Here is a 14,181-nt window from a genome sequence, read left to right on the forward strand (position 1 = left end):
AGTTAGAAAAGCCAAGGCTAGATTTTTCAAGCAGAAATTTGCTTCCTGCAACACTAACTCATAAAAGTTCTGGGACACTGTAATGTCCATGGAGAATAAGAACACCTCCTCCCAGCTGCCCACTGCACTGAAGATAGGAAACACTGTCACCACTGATAAATCCACTATAATTGAGAATTACAATAAGCATTTTTCTATGGCTGGCCATGCAGGGTAGCCTAGTGGTTGGAGCGTTGGCCTAGTAACCGGAAGGTTGCAAGTTCAAACCCCCGAGCTGACAAGGTCTGTCGTTCTGCCCCTGAACAGGCAGTTAACCCACTGTTCCTAGGCCGTCATTGAAAATAAGAATTTGTTCTTAACTGACTTGCCTAGTTAAATAAAGGTCAAATTAAAAAATAAAAATTCCACCTGGCTGATGTTCTGAAAGAGCTGCAAAATCTGGACCCCTACAAATCAGCCGGGCTAGACAATCTGGACCCTTTCTAAAATTATCTGCCGAAATTGTTGCCACCCCTATTACTAGCCTGTTCAACCTCTTTCGTGTCGTCTGAGATTCCCAAAGATTGGAAAGCAGCTGCGGTCATCCCCCTCTTCAAAGGGGGGGACACTCTTGACCCAAACTGCTACAGACCTATATCTATCCTACCCTGCCTTTCTAAGGTCTTTGAAAGCCAAGTCAACAAACAGATTACCGACCATTTCGAATCTCACCATACCTTCTCTGCTATGCAATCTGGTTTCAGAGCTGGTCATGGGTGCACCTCAGCCACACTCAAGGTCCTAAACGATATCTTAACTGCCATCGATAAGAAACATTACAGTGCAGCCGTATTCATTGATCTGGCCAAGGCTTTCGACTCTGTCAATCGCCACATCCTCATTGTCAGACTCGACAGCCTTGGTTTCTCAAATGATTGCCTCGCCTGGTTCACCAACTACTTCTCTGATAGAGTTCAGTGTGTCAAATCGGATGGTCTGCTGTCCGGACCTCTGGCAGTCTCTATGGGGGTGCCACAGGGTTCAATTCTTGGACCGACTCTCTTCTCTGTATACATCAATGATGTCGCTCTGCTGCTGGTGAGTCTCTGATCCACCTCTACGCAGACGACACCATTCTGTATACTTCTGGCCCTTCTTTGGACACTGTGTTAACAACCCTCCAGGCAAGCTTCAACGCCATACAACTCTCCTTCCGTGGCCTCCAATTGCTCTTAAATACAAGTAAAACTAAATGTATGCTCTTCAACCGATCGCTGCCTGCCTGTCCAACATCACTACTCTGGGCGGCTCTGACTTAGAATACGTGGACAACTACAAATACCTAGGTGTCTGGTTAGACTGTAAACTCTCCTTCCAGACCCACATCAAACATCTCCAATCCAAAGTTAAATCTAGAATTGGCTTCCTATTTCACAACAAAGCATCCTTCACTCATGCTGCCAAACATACCCTTGTAAAACTGACCATCCTACCAATCCTCGACTTCGGAGATGTCATTTACAAAATAGCCTCCAATACCCTACTCAATAAATTGGATGCAGTCTATCACAGTGCAATCCGTTTTGTCACCAAAGCCCCATATACTACTATTGCGACCTGTACGCTCTCGTTGGCTGGCCCTCGCTTCATACTCGTCGCCAAACCCACTGGCTCCATGTCATCTACAAGACCCTGCTAGGTAAAGTCCCCCCTTATCTCAGCTCGCTGGTCACCCTAGCATCACCCACCTGTAGCACGCGCTCCAGCAGGTATATCTCTCTGGTCACCCCCAAAATCAATTATTTCTTTGGCCGCCTCTCCTTCCAGTTCTCTGCTGCCAATGACTGGAACGAACTACAAAAATCTCTGAAACTGGAAACACTTATCTCCCTCACTAGCTTTAAGCACCAACTGTCAGAGCAGCTCACAGATTACTGCACCTGTACATAGCCCACCTATAATTTAGCCCAAACAACTACCTCTTTCCCTACTGTATTTATTTTATTTATTTTGCTCCTTTGCACCCCATTATTTTTATTTCTACTTTGCACATTCTTCCACTGAAAATCTAGCATTCCAGTGTTTTACTTGCTATATTGTATTTACTTTGCCACCGTGGCCTTTTTTTTGCCTTTACCTCCCTTATCTCACCTCATTTGCTCTCATCGTATATAGACTTGTTTCTACTGTATTATTGACTGTATGTTTGTTTTACTCCATGTGTAACTCTGTTGTTGTATGTGTCGAACTGCTTTGCTTTATCTTGGCCAGGTCGCAATTGTAAATGAGAACTTGTTCTCAACTATCCTACCTGGTTAAATAAAGGTGAAATAAAATAAATCAAAATAAATCTCAAACCATGTGTGTTCAAAAGAACATCACACTCTCCAAAATATTGGGCCAAGTTTGTTTCTTCCATGTCCAATGTTAAATTGTGAAATGTAAAGCTATAGCCTTTCACATTGCTTCTGTTGGTGTGATTTTTGTTTCACAATTTTGAATGTCATGTGTGTCTCTATGGTGACTGACTCTGTGTCCCTCTCTGCAGGGTGGCAACAATGCAGGACACACGGTGGTGGTGGACTCTGTGGAGTATGACTTCCATCTTCTACCCAGCGGCATTATCAACCCCAAGGTCACTGCTTTCATTGGTGGGTAGAAAACTGCTGCTGGACCGAGGAATGAACAGGAAAGATGATTTCACAATAAGGATGGAGCTGTGGTCTACTACTAAGTCAGTTATAATCTCTAGTCTCTGCGCCCAGCCCGCCACAGGAGTCGCTGGTGCGCGATGAGACAAGGACACCCCTACCGACCAAGCCCTCCCTAACCCGGGCGACGCTAGGCCAATTGTGCGTCGCCCCACGGACCTCCCGGTCGCGGCCGGTTACGACAGAGCCTGGGCGCGAACCCAGGACTCTGATGGCACAGCTGGCACTGCAGTACAGCGCCCTTAACCACTGCGCCACCCGGGAGGCCTAATCTCTAGTCTTTAAAGAACAAATAAATGTTTGTTTATCTCCTGTGCAGTTTCCATACACACTTTTGTATGCAAGCAGCCAATATTAATTACTTTTCCCGTCTAAATCTAGCCAATCTGTATTATTATATTCTAATAGCTCCAGCTTTGCCTGATGCCACACAAGTGATTGACTTGACTGGGAGCCAACTCGCAGGCTAATGCAGTAGAGTGCTATAGATCACATTTTATCTGCAGTAACTTCATTTTGCTAATGGTCTGACGTCTAGCATATTTTGGCAACACAACAATTATGTCCTCTGGCTCTTAACCCACAGCAGTTCAACATATAGAATGTTAAGTGGATCAATCCTTTTCCGTCTAGTTGAGCTCCACAGTCAGGCTTTCAGAGCCCAAACAAGTGTTTGGGACCCTTCAGAATCCTGAGCACTGTTTGCCATGAGAAAAAGTCATCTTGAATAAGGCTGATTGTGCAGAACAGGTTATGGCCTTCTCCACACTAGTTTAATTTCTGGCCTTGATGTTGATTGGTCGCTGCTCAGCAGAACAGCAGACCTGTTTCTCTGATGGAGTACTTAGCTCTTTATAGCCCACAACACTTGAGATCAAATTCATTTGGGGTTTTTCACTGCTCTTTCCTTATTGCTTACTGATGCATCAGTTTCTCCATATCTTCCATGTTGTCTGTGTCGGTCTATCCCACAGGTAATGGGGTAGTGATCCACCTGCCTGGCCTCTTCGAGGAGGCTGAGAAGAATGTGTGCAAAGGCAAAAGTGAGTACGAAGGAGCTATCCTCTTTTAATAGTTTAAGTCCCTTTTTACTTCCATGCCTTGAAGATTGCCATGTTGCTTAATGGTGATATCAAATGTTTTTTCTACCTTGTGTGTTCAGGTCTGGAGGGCTGGGACAAGAGGCTGATCATTTCAGACAGAGCACACATTGGTAAGCCCTGCCTCATCGGGCCTCTTTATACTAAAAGGGCATTTAAATCCACAACTTCAGCCCAACTATAGTCTCTTTACTTTATAAACCCAGCAAAAAAAGAAACGTCCATTTTTCAGGACCCTGTCTTTCAAAGATAATTTGTAAAAATCTAAGTAACTTCACAGATCTTCCTTGTAAAAGGTTTAACACTGTTTCCCATGCTTGATCAATGAACCATGAACAGTTAATGAACATGCACCTGTGGAACGGTTGTTAAAACACTAACAGCCTACAGAAGGTATGCAATTAAGGTCACCGTTATGAAAACTTAGAACACTGGAGAGGCCTTTCTACTCACTCTGAAAAATACAAAAAGAAAGATACCCAGGGTCCATGCTCATCTGCATGAACGTGTCTTAGGCATGCTGCAAGGAGGCATGAGAACTGCAGATGTGGCCACGGCAATAAATTGCAATGTCCGTACTGTGAGACGCCTAAGACAGCGCTACAGGGAGACTTGTTATGTTCATACAAATATTTACTCATGTTAAGTTTGCTGAAAATAAACGCAGATGACCGTAAGGGGACGTTTCTTTTTTTGCCGAGTTTATAAGGCTGTAGGACTGGAGACAGATGTGCAATGCTCATGTTTGGCTGTTAAAGGGAATAATGAGTCTGCTTAATTTCTATCATCAATGTTTTTCTTTTCATCATGAATGCATTAGTGTTTTGAGTATCAACAGTTGGTCTCTTAGCTAGTGAATGCCACTGCCAGTGTCAGTGTAAAGCTGGTGCCCAGAAGAGTTCCTCATAAACAAGCGAATAAAAGTGCTGCATGGCTTTCATGGGGAACATGTTTCTGTTATATGGGGGTTGGGGGATGAAAGTGGCCAATTAATTATCTTAGCTATTTTGGGGCCCTTTTGTATTTTGTGCATACATCAGGACTGATTTGACCTAAGATGCACTCCGAAGGCCTGTTTTTATATCGGTGAACTGGCTTTGTTTTCCAGGATAAGTCATGTTCGCTCTGAATGTTAAATAGCACCTTTTTTTGTAAAATCAGAATGACTTGTATTAGGCTACGTTATTCAGTCTTCTCCTTCTACTAGCATGTACTCGGCCCATTTTGCTATCTGAATAGGTGTGGAGGGAAAAAATTGTTACATTTTACTCACAGAAATTAGGCAAACTGCCTTAGCTGTGAATTGATTGTTGCGTTGTTATTGGTCCTTAGTATGTACAGATTTCTTTACCCTTTGAGTGGTGAACTCTGCTCCACTAGACTTGTTGTGCCTTGAGTCATTTTGTCTCCCTGCTCATTGTCAAAGAAGTGCCAAACGGTTAAGTCAACGCAGCGAGGTGCCAAAAAAGGACACTTCTTATAAACAGAGATTGCGTAGTAGTGACTACGTGTGAGAAAGAGGGGCCATTTCTGACTGGATGAGAGACTCTACTGTTCACTTCCCTTCATGGATTAAAAAGCAAAGTATTGGTGTAAGTTTATTGTTGATTCTCCAACTCCTTCTCATCCAAGCTTATACCAATCCAATGCTTTTAAATGTGTCGGGAGGAGTCAACTGCACAAGGGCACACTTCCGGGAGAGAGGGGAGATAATTGGGGCGCTAGGGTTTTAGTAAGGAGCAGAAAAGGGGGTGAATTGACAGGATTGTGAGTTTGCCCTTCTCTACCTCCCACAGTTTTTGATTTCCACCAAGCGGTCGACGGTGTGCAAGAGCAGCAGAGACAAGAGCAAGCAGGCAAGAAGTAAGAACCCTACCTACCACCTGTCATTCTCCTGGATTAGAGAGTATGGCTCAGTAATAGTTTGGCTTGCAGCAGCGCTGAAAAGCAGGATTTCCCTCTCCTATGGGCGAATGTGTAGTATATTAGCCCTTCTAAACGTGTAGTCTTAGATGAAACAACCTCAACTGACTCCAGCTTGAAGCAAAGCTGAAAAACAAGATTCCCCTGTCCTATGGCAGATACCCAGTAAAAACATTTTTAGCTTAGTAAGTGTAGCATAAGTACTGAAACAACCTCCACTGACTGCGAAATCTCCAGAGATGTCAAATATTAAATAGCACTTTTTTTCTCTCTCTGCACCATTGTTGTGGAGCTGTTTTCAGTATTTGAAAAGTTTTGCCTTGAGTGCTGCCTGAAGGAAATGTGACGATGATGTGCTTGTACTGTAGTCTGGGGTTAATGCAATGGTAAACCTTCATGATCTACCATATAGTGATACATCATTGTATTACTCATGTTTGGAAATAGTTTCTTTCCTGTTCTATCTGACAATGTCATCTGGAAGAAGCAAACAAATCATACACTGTAGCTATTAGAGGTTACTGTTACCAGTTAGTCATGTAATGGAGATGCCCAATCTAGTTCTGAGAAGAGGGTGGTAAGCACAGGCTTAGACTCAGGACATCGCTCTGATATGCTGGGCATTTTTAAGCTTTTGTTGGGCATCAAAATAAGCCCACCGCCCCGATTAGAATTCTTGTGTAAAACAATCTGCAGCGTTGGAACATGTTCAACAGCTAGTTATTGTGCCCGTTTCTCTCCCATGGGTAGTAAAAGGGCAAGTCACTCATTATAGGCTTATATCACAAGTTGTGGAATTTCAACACCTTAAGGCATTACAACTTCACTCTTACCTCTGGGAGAGGCAGATAACCGAGTTAAAACAGGCTTGGATTACATCTGTAGTTTGAGCGTGACTTGTCTCATGGTGGACCTGTCCTGCATTCTTTTAGTATCTTTACTGAAGGAGTTAGTACTCATGATACTCTCTCAGTTCCAGAAGACCACTTATTTCCCACTGATAAGTATTTTCCCACATGAAGTCATACCCTACCTTACATCAGACCAGGGACCTGACGTCACCAGATATCCCCTAGCAGCACCATGTGACTGTGATGCTCTCCAAACCTTATTGCAGCTACATTGTTTCAGTCAGCAGCAGGTGACGTTCCAGCCCCATGAAAAGTCCCCTGGCCTAGCTACTTCCCTACAACTGTCACATGTCTGACCCTACACACACACATACTGGCTGAAGGACAGTCAGTGACTCAGTATTGTTAATGATTTACTTTGTTACTTCGTATTCATCACCCAGCCTCGGAACAACGAAAAAGGGGATTGGCCCGGTGTACTCAGCCAAAGCAGCCCGCAGCGGCCTCCGGATATGTGATCTCATGTCTGACTTCACGCAGTTCTCTGAAAGGTGAGGGTGTGGCCTTGTCTGCATATGGCCAACAATCACTATCCTTTTATTCAGAGTACAACTAGCTCCAGTTAGGTGAAAATTGAACTGTGACGTCTATTTTTTGTAGATTTAAAGTCTTAGCCTCGCAGTATCAGTCTATGTATCCAACCCTGGTGATTGACATCGATGGGGAGTTGTCGAAGTTGAGGGTGAGCTACAGGTCCTCCATATCAGTTGAATAAAGTTATCATCACTGGTTTAACATAGGGGTTATGTCCTACATGTCAGTGTGATTCTTGGGTCAAGTGTTTGCGTGGTGTGCTCTTGTCCAGGATTACGTGGAGAAGGTAAAGCCTATGGTGAGAGACGGGGTCTTTTACATGTACGGGGCCTTACATGGACCTCCCAAAAATATCCTGGTGGAAGGAGCCAACGCCGCCCTCTTGGATATTGACTTTGGTGAGTATCCCCCATTTTCATTGTGTCAATGTCAATTAACCCCTGTCACTGTGTAAATGGCCAATTAACCCCTTTTGAATTTAACAAGCTAATTTCTACTGGTGAGTTAATTCCACTGAAACAGTGTTATCAGAGCTGTCAGAGGATTGGAACAACATGTTCACTGAGCCTAACACCAGAGAGCACTCCTACACCATGTGACTGAGAAATGCTGGCTGCTTTGTCATTGTCACTTTCCCTCATTTGTTCAGTCACAAAGCACTCTAGAGATCATACACATAACTTAATGAGAGAGAGGGTTGCTATGTACTGAAGGTCACCATGTTCTTTTTCATTGATACAATGGTAGTAGGTCAAAGTGGGGGGTGTCGTATGACCGTGCTAATGCTATTTGCATAAAGGAGAATGGTTTTTGCACCTGTGCAGACATGTATGGGAGGGGTGAAATTCTCCCTCCCTTCCTCTGAGCTGAAAGGCCCATTAGTGTGGACTGGAAAGTCCACCTCTGTTTAAGCAGACAGAGACCTGTCACAGAGACCTGTCACAGAGACCTGTCACAGAGACCTGTCACAGAGACCTGTCACAGAGACCTGTCACAGAGACCTGTCACAGAGACCTGTCACAGAGACCTGTCACAGAGACCTGTCACAGAGACCTGTCACAGAGACCTGTCACAGAGACCTGTCACAGACAGATTGTTTGCATGGCATGTTAAGACTGAATCCTTTAGTTTCCTTTACTCGTATTACAAGCTGTGTTAAAACAGTCGTTGTGATATGATAATCCTCTGTTGTACGAATTTGTTGTCATCTGTTTCATCTGAGGAAATAAGATGTTTATCGTTTTGGTATGTTGTGTTTTTTTTCCAGGGACATACCCTTTCGTGACCTCGTCTAACTGCACAGTGGGCGGGGTGTGTACGGGGCTAGGCATGCCGCCCCAGAACGTGGGTGAGGTGTATGGTGTGGTCAAGGCCTACACCACCCGGGTTGGCATCGGAGCCTTTCCCTCAGAGCAGTTCAATGTAAGAATGTCAGCCTGTCTTTCTAACTTGAGGGAAGCCATGCCTTCTTGCCTTTGAAAGCTACGGGCTAGAGTCAAATTGGTTCACATGGTGCAAATTCTTTCCTGCTCTCTGTTTCCAGTATGAGTAGAGGAATGTAGACTAGTGTTAATGTTGGGGGAATGGCATAGCTGCTGATTGAGTCATCAGTGTTCTGAATTCCAGTGAGTGTTCTGTGAACACCACAGGCTCAGGCATGTGGGTATTGAAACAACAAATGGTTTTGGGAAGGATAGTTGCTAAACCATTCCATCTGATAGCGCTTGTGAAATAATCCCAGCAAAACCAAAATAACCAATTCCTCAACCTGAACAGGGCAGAAGAATGGACACATTTCAAGCTTGACTTTGTCAGGGTCTTAAAGTGAATCTGAGCCTTAAGGGTCTGCCTGTTTTCTTCTCCAAGGACATTGGGGAGCTCCTGCAGACAAGGGGGAAAGAAGTGGGTGTAACCACGGGCCGTAAAAGGAGATGTGGTTGGCTGGACCTGGTGCTCATCAAATATGCCCACATGATCAACGGCTTCACTGCGTGAGTCCCCACACCCCCTTCAACTCTGTACTGTCAATCACCACACCTCCTGCTTTTTATATAAGTATATAAGTATGTGGACACCTGCTTGTCGAATATCTTATTCTAAAATCATGGGCATTATGATTTTGGTCCCCCCTTCACTGTTATAACAGCCTCCATTCTTGTGGGAAGGCTTTCCACTAGATGGAGGAACATTGCTGCAGGGACTTGCTTCCATTCAGCCACAAGAGCATTAGTGAGGTTGGGTGTCAAGGCCTGGCTTGCAGTCGGCGTTCCAATTCATCCCAAAGGTGTTCGATAGGGTTGAGGTCAGGGGTCAAGTTCGTGATTCATCACTCCAGAGAACACGTTTCCACTGCTCTAGATTCCAATGGTGGTGAGCTTTACACCACTCCAGCTGACGTATGGTGGTCTTAGGCTTGTGTGTGACTGCTTGGCCATGGAAACCCATTTCATAAAGCTCCTGACGAATAGTTATTGTGCTCACGTTGCTTCCAGAGTCCGTTTTTAACTCTGTAGTGAGTGTTGCAACTGAGGACAGACAACTTTTACGCGCTTCAGAGCTCAGTGGTCCGGTTCTGAGCTTGTGTGGCCTACCACTTCATGGCAACTCTGTCACTCCTAGACGTTTCCACTTCACAATAACAGCACTTACAGATAACCTGGTGCAGGGCATCAATTTGACAAACTGACCTGTCGTAAAGGTGTCATCCTATGACGGTGCCACGTTGTAAGTCACTGAGCTCTTCAGTAATGCCATTCTACTGCCAATGTTTGTCCATGGAGATTTTATATACCCGTCAGTAATGGGTGTGGTTGAAATAGCCGAATCAACTCATTTTAAGCGGTGTCCACATACCATGTAGTGTACTTGAATAGACTTCAGCTTTGTACACATTCTCTATTTGGGTGTTGGTGAACATGCCTGTTAAACTCCCAATGTTCTGTTGTCCTCCCATTCAGCTTAGCTCTCACCAAACTAGACATCTTGGATGTGCTCCCTGAGATCAAAGTTGGTGTGTCGTACTCTGTGAACGGTGAAAATATACCTAATTTTCCAGGTAGGCTGCTCATCAAAACAGCAACCAATTGGCAGCAGCTAATGGGGATCCTCAATAAATACAATAACAATGATGCTTCTGTACTTGTTAATGAGGATAAAGTGAACTGAATAAGGGAGCTATGCTATATTTTTAATTGCAGTATTCCAAGTCTGTTGTCTTAAGTTTATGGCAGCCAATGGCCTGACGTTGTACCCAACTCTCCCCAGCCAACCAGGAAGTCTTACAGAGCGTTGAGGTTCAGTATGACACCCTGCCAGGTTGGAACAGTGACACCTCCACCGCCAGAACATTTGATGAGCTGCCAGAGAACGCCCAGAAATACGTCCGCTACATTGAGGAGCACCTCGGTGTGCCCGGTAAGAACCCCCCTCTCCTAAACACCTGGAGATGTCAGGTTAATTCAGATGGGGTGAAAATACATTGTAGTGGTCACAGGTGTGGACCATATTTGGGGACATTTTGTTGTTTTATTGGTAAAGCTATTCAATAAGTACTTTTCACCCACAGTGAAATGGATTGGCGTAGGCAAGTCTCGGGAGTCCATGATCCAAATCTTCTAAGGTCTTCTCCACACTGTAGCCACCACCAGACCAGACCCTCAGTCCCCCCTCTCTTCCGATGGTTACCTGGTTCCAGTGGCCTGGGAAACTGGTCCTATGCTACATGCCACTCCTCTCGGTCCCCAACTCACTCCCACACCACAGACACCAACCTGGGAGCTGCTCCTGGGGATGCTCTTATCATCCTATCCATGATCCCGCTCTCTCCTTATTCTCTCTCTGTCTCTCTGTCTCTGGAGACCTGTGTGGGACTCTTCAAAATGGCCTCCTCATGCGTTAACAGGGAAGTACACTTCAGTTGCTTGCCAGCCTACGTCTGTTACTCCCCATGTTTGGTTTGTCAGAAAGCCCTCAGAGCTGCCTCTGGCCTTTCTTTATGGATCTGTTATCCTGACATCCTTGCACACCACACACACTCAAATCACACACAAAACCACACTCAAATCCAGGTGTGTGACACTGTCATTCATTGACCCGTCTGCAAGCCAATGTCAGAAACGATATGACCATGTTCATGTGTACAGTACTGCAGTGGGACTTGGTTGATTCATACACCAATTTTCTGTGCCTGTTCTGTGATGAAAACAGTTTGTGTAAATGTGTTCTTATGCCTAGCATGGGCCAAGGAGCCCATGGCCATGAAACGACCCACACGAGCAACTTAACATACACCGTTTCTGTATGGACAACTGTCAATGTCTCTGTATACAATTGTAATAATGGCAGGAAATGTAGAATATGTTGCTACTGTTATAATGACCTTGTTCCACGCAACATAGTTGCCATTACTAGAGATACAATCTTAAATGGGCATTTTAGAGGCGTCACAATCAAACAACCTCTTAGTAATTTCCCCAGCTGACTAGAAATTCGTTTTTATTTCAAAACAGTAGAAAGCTGTGTTACTACTGGACATTAAAACAGGGGTCAGTTAACATTTTGATAGGTGATCTTCTATCAAACTCCACATTGAAATGACGCAAGAATGTATTTCAATGCTATTCTAAGTTTAAACTCCAACGCAAACACATGATGTTGATATGCTAAACTCTAGTCTCAGGACTTCTACACAATCACAACAGTGTATATATTTTACTTCTATTTGAATGATTTTAGGACTAGGTAAGATGGATTATTTTCTGTAACTGCTGGATGTGTGGTTTTTCTGCAGATGTAGCGTATTAGACAGCAGATTGCCTCCTGACTCAGTAACAACCATATAGAACTTTTGCTTTTATAAACTGGAGCTGAATCGTGTGTTTTCCCATCACTGATATACAATCTAAATATTTCTAATTAAGATTTTTAAAGACATGAAAGGATCTCTTCTGTTTATGTACTCGATCCATACATTAACATCGGAATTGCTTGATTTTTCAGGGAAACATTGTTACTAGGAAAGGCGTGTATTCAAGGTCGACTTTCGAAGGGTGAGATGGAGGACTACTCATACAATATCAGTTTGCCTTTGTGTCTGTAGGTCTCTACAGAGAAGGCTGTAGGCTCCTGTGAAATAATGGGTTTCTACGTTGGTGGCGAAGTGCTTTCTCTTTCAAATATGGAAGTGTCAAACTAGTGTCACAATACTTAGTTTCTATCTGTCAGGTACATTGTTAGGTCTGTCTTCAGTAGAGCAGTTATCTCTGCTAGGCCTATATGATGTCAGTCTTGTTCTTCTCCTGTGTCTTTTTGATTCTAAGATTATATCAGCGATTATGGTTTTCAGCTAAAGTATACTCAGTGTGAAGATGAAAACATGCACTGGAAATTAAACTAATGGGATGTCTTTAAATGCTGCTTATCCTTGTTTCTATAGATTATCCGATGACCTGCCCATAGGCCACACAATGTGGTAAACATTTTCTGCTTTACATATAGCAGCAACTAATCAGTTGAGATACTTACCCTGTTAGTGTCAACACCCACCTGAAACTCCCCATACAAGGTGAAGGCATTCTGTCTGCTAATCCTAAACTATATGCCTCCGGACACCCACCCCATGACATGTTTTTATTTACCATAAATCTTAACCTGGGCCCTTGGGAATGGCCCGTAACTAAGCATTTAACTGTTGGTCTACTACACCTGTTCGCTACACCCGCAATAACATCTGCTAAAGGTGTGTGTGTGTGTGTGACCAATAAGATTTTATTTGATGTGATAAATACACATTTTGATTTGGGTTTGAATACCTCTAAAATGTATATTTCTACCTTGAGGCTCATCTGTAAGTGAGTGGATAGGTGAGAAGATGGTTAGACCATTGCTTTCACCTATGTTACAGTGATGTCCTCAAGGAAAGAAGCGTATATTGAAATGGTCAAACAGGGTCCTGCTCTTACTGCCCCGCTCTTCAAGGCAGCTTAGTATCTATCCCACCATATCAGCTCAACATGTTGGAAGAATGTTTGGCTCCTATGCTCAACATTGGCTCCCATTCAAACACAAAAATGTTGTCTGTTAATTAGGCTTTGATGAGCAACATGTAAAATTAGTTCACAAGCCTCCTTTAGCCAAAAACAAGCATGTAGGGTGCAAAATGAGTTTTTGATGTGAATAGTCCTTAACTGGCTCGTTAAGGTGAGACAAAGGCAGGATATCTTTAAATGAAGAGGGAAATGTATACAGTATATCCTGGCGAAAAATCCATGTTAATAGTTTGCTTTACTGTTTATCCCTTCCCAGTACTGCCTTCCAAAGTTACTCATCTCAGTAAAGTAACCATAGCGTTTAAACTGGTTCCAGCATTTTAATCAGTGTGTCATGTTTAAAAGAGAAACATTTAATTGGTATGATGACTACTAGGCTTTTCATTTAACTCCAATTTTTTTATATTTTTTTCATTTGAACACACAGGTAAACGCATATTTGCACACATGTTGGTTTTCTCCGTTTTGAGAATATTTACCTACTTTCAGTTCTGCGTTGTATCGCTGCTGTATTAAGTGTGTGTGTGTGTGTGTGTGTGTGTAGCACTTCAGTACCATTATCTTGGTTTTGTTGTAGCTTGTTGCATATGCTTTCGGAGATGGTGGTGCTGGCTGGGAAAGTTGTGCATGTTTATCAAATGTCATTTGTACAGTACTGGTCTGACTCTTAGTAATAATAAAATAAAGTAATATCAATGACAAACTGGCAATACAAATCTAGAACAAGATTCAAACTAATAAAAACATTGTAAATGTCAGTTTACATATATCTATATCAAATTCATTCGCGTATTTCTTCGAGGGAAATATTGTCTTAACGGTTGCTGCATAATCCATCACAATCGCCTGTGCGCCTCGTTACATGTCCACCAGAGGGAGACATTTACCTTGGAATACTATTTCAATTGTCAAATTGCAATACGCACTGCTAGCTGAGAATTAGACAACTAAATGGGATAACTGATAGTTTTATATT

At 43.4% G+C, this 14,181-nt stretch overlaps 1 protein-coding gene across 1 annotated transcript in view; it reads left to right on the top strand.

The window, feature by feature from the left end:
* Positions 1-13,908, top strand: part of LOC139376830 (adenylosuccinate synthase 2) — a 29,900-nt gene extending 15,992 nt beyond the window's left edge. The window contains exons 2-13 of the mRNA XM_071119776.1: positions 2,528-2,630; positions 3,665-3,733; positions 3,853-3,903; positions 5,587-5,653; positions 7,008-7,115; positions 7,225-7,306; positions 7,430-7,556; positions 8,426-8,580; positions 9,025-9,149; positions 10,116-10,213; positions 10,423-10,572; positions 10,724-13,908. Of these exons, the coding sequence (XP_070975877.1) occupies positions 2,528-2,630; positions 3,665-3,733; positions 3,853-3,903; positions 5,587-5,653; positions 7,008-7,115; positions 7,225-7,306; positions 7,430-7,556; positions 8,426-8,580; positions 9,025-9,149; positions 10,116-10,213; positions 10,423-10,572; positions 10,724-10,776 (1,188 nt within the window). The 3' untranslated portion in view covers positions 10,777-13,908. The remainder of the gene's footprint in view (positions 1-2,527; positions 2,631-3,664; positions 3,734-3,852; positions 3,904-5,586; positions 5,654-7,007; positions 7,116-7,224; positions 7,307-7,429; positions 7,557-8,425; positions 8,581-9,024; positions 9,150-10,115; positions 10,214-10,422; positions 10,573-10,723) is intronic.
* Positions 13,909-14,181: the final 273 nt, after the last annotated feature.

This window comes from Oncorhynchus clarkii, chromosome 20 (genome assembly GCF_045791955.1).
Source record: "Oncorhynchus clarkii lewisi isolate Uvic-CL-2024 chromosome 20, UVic_Ocla_1.0, whole genome shotgun sequence".
NCBI classification, from domain to species: Eukaryota; Metazoa; Chordata; class Actinopteri; order Salmoniformes; family Salmonidae; genus Oncorhynchus; species Oncorhynchus clarkii.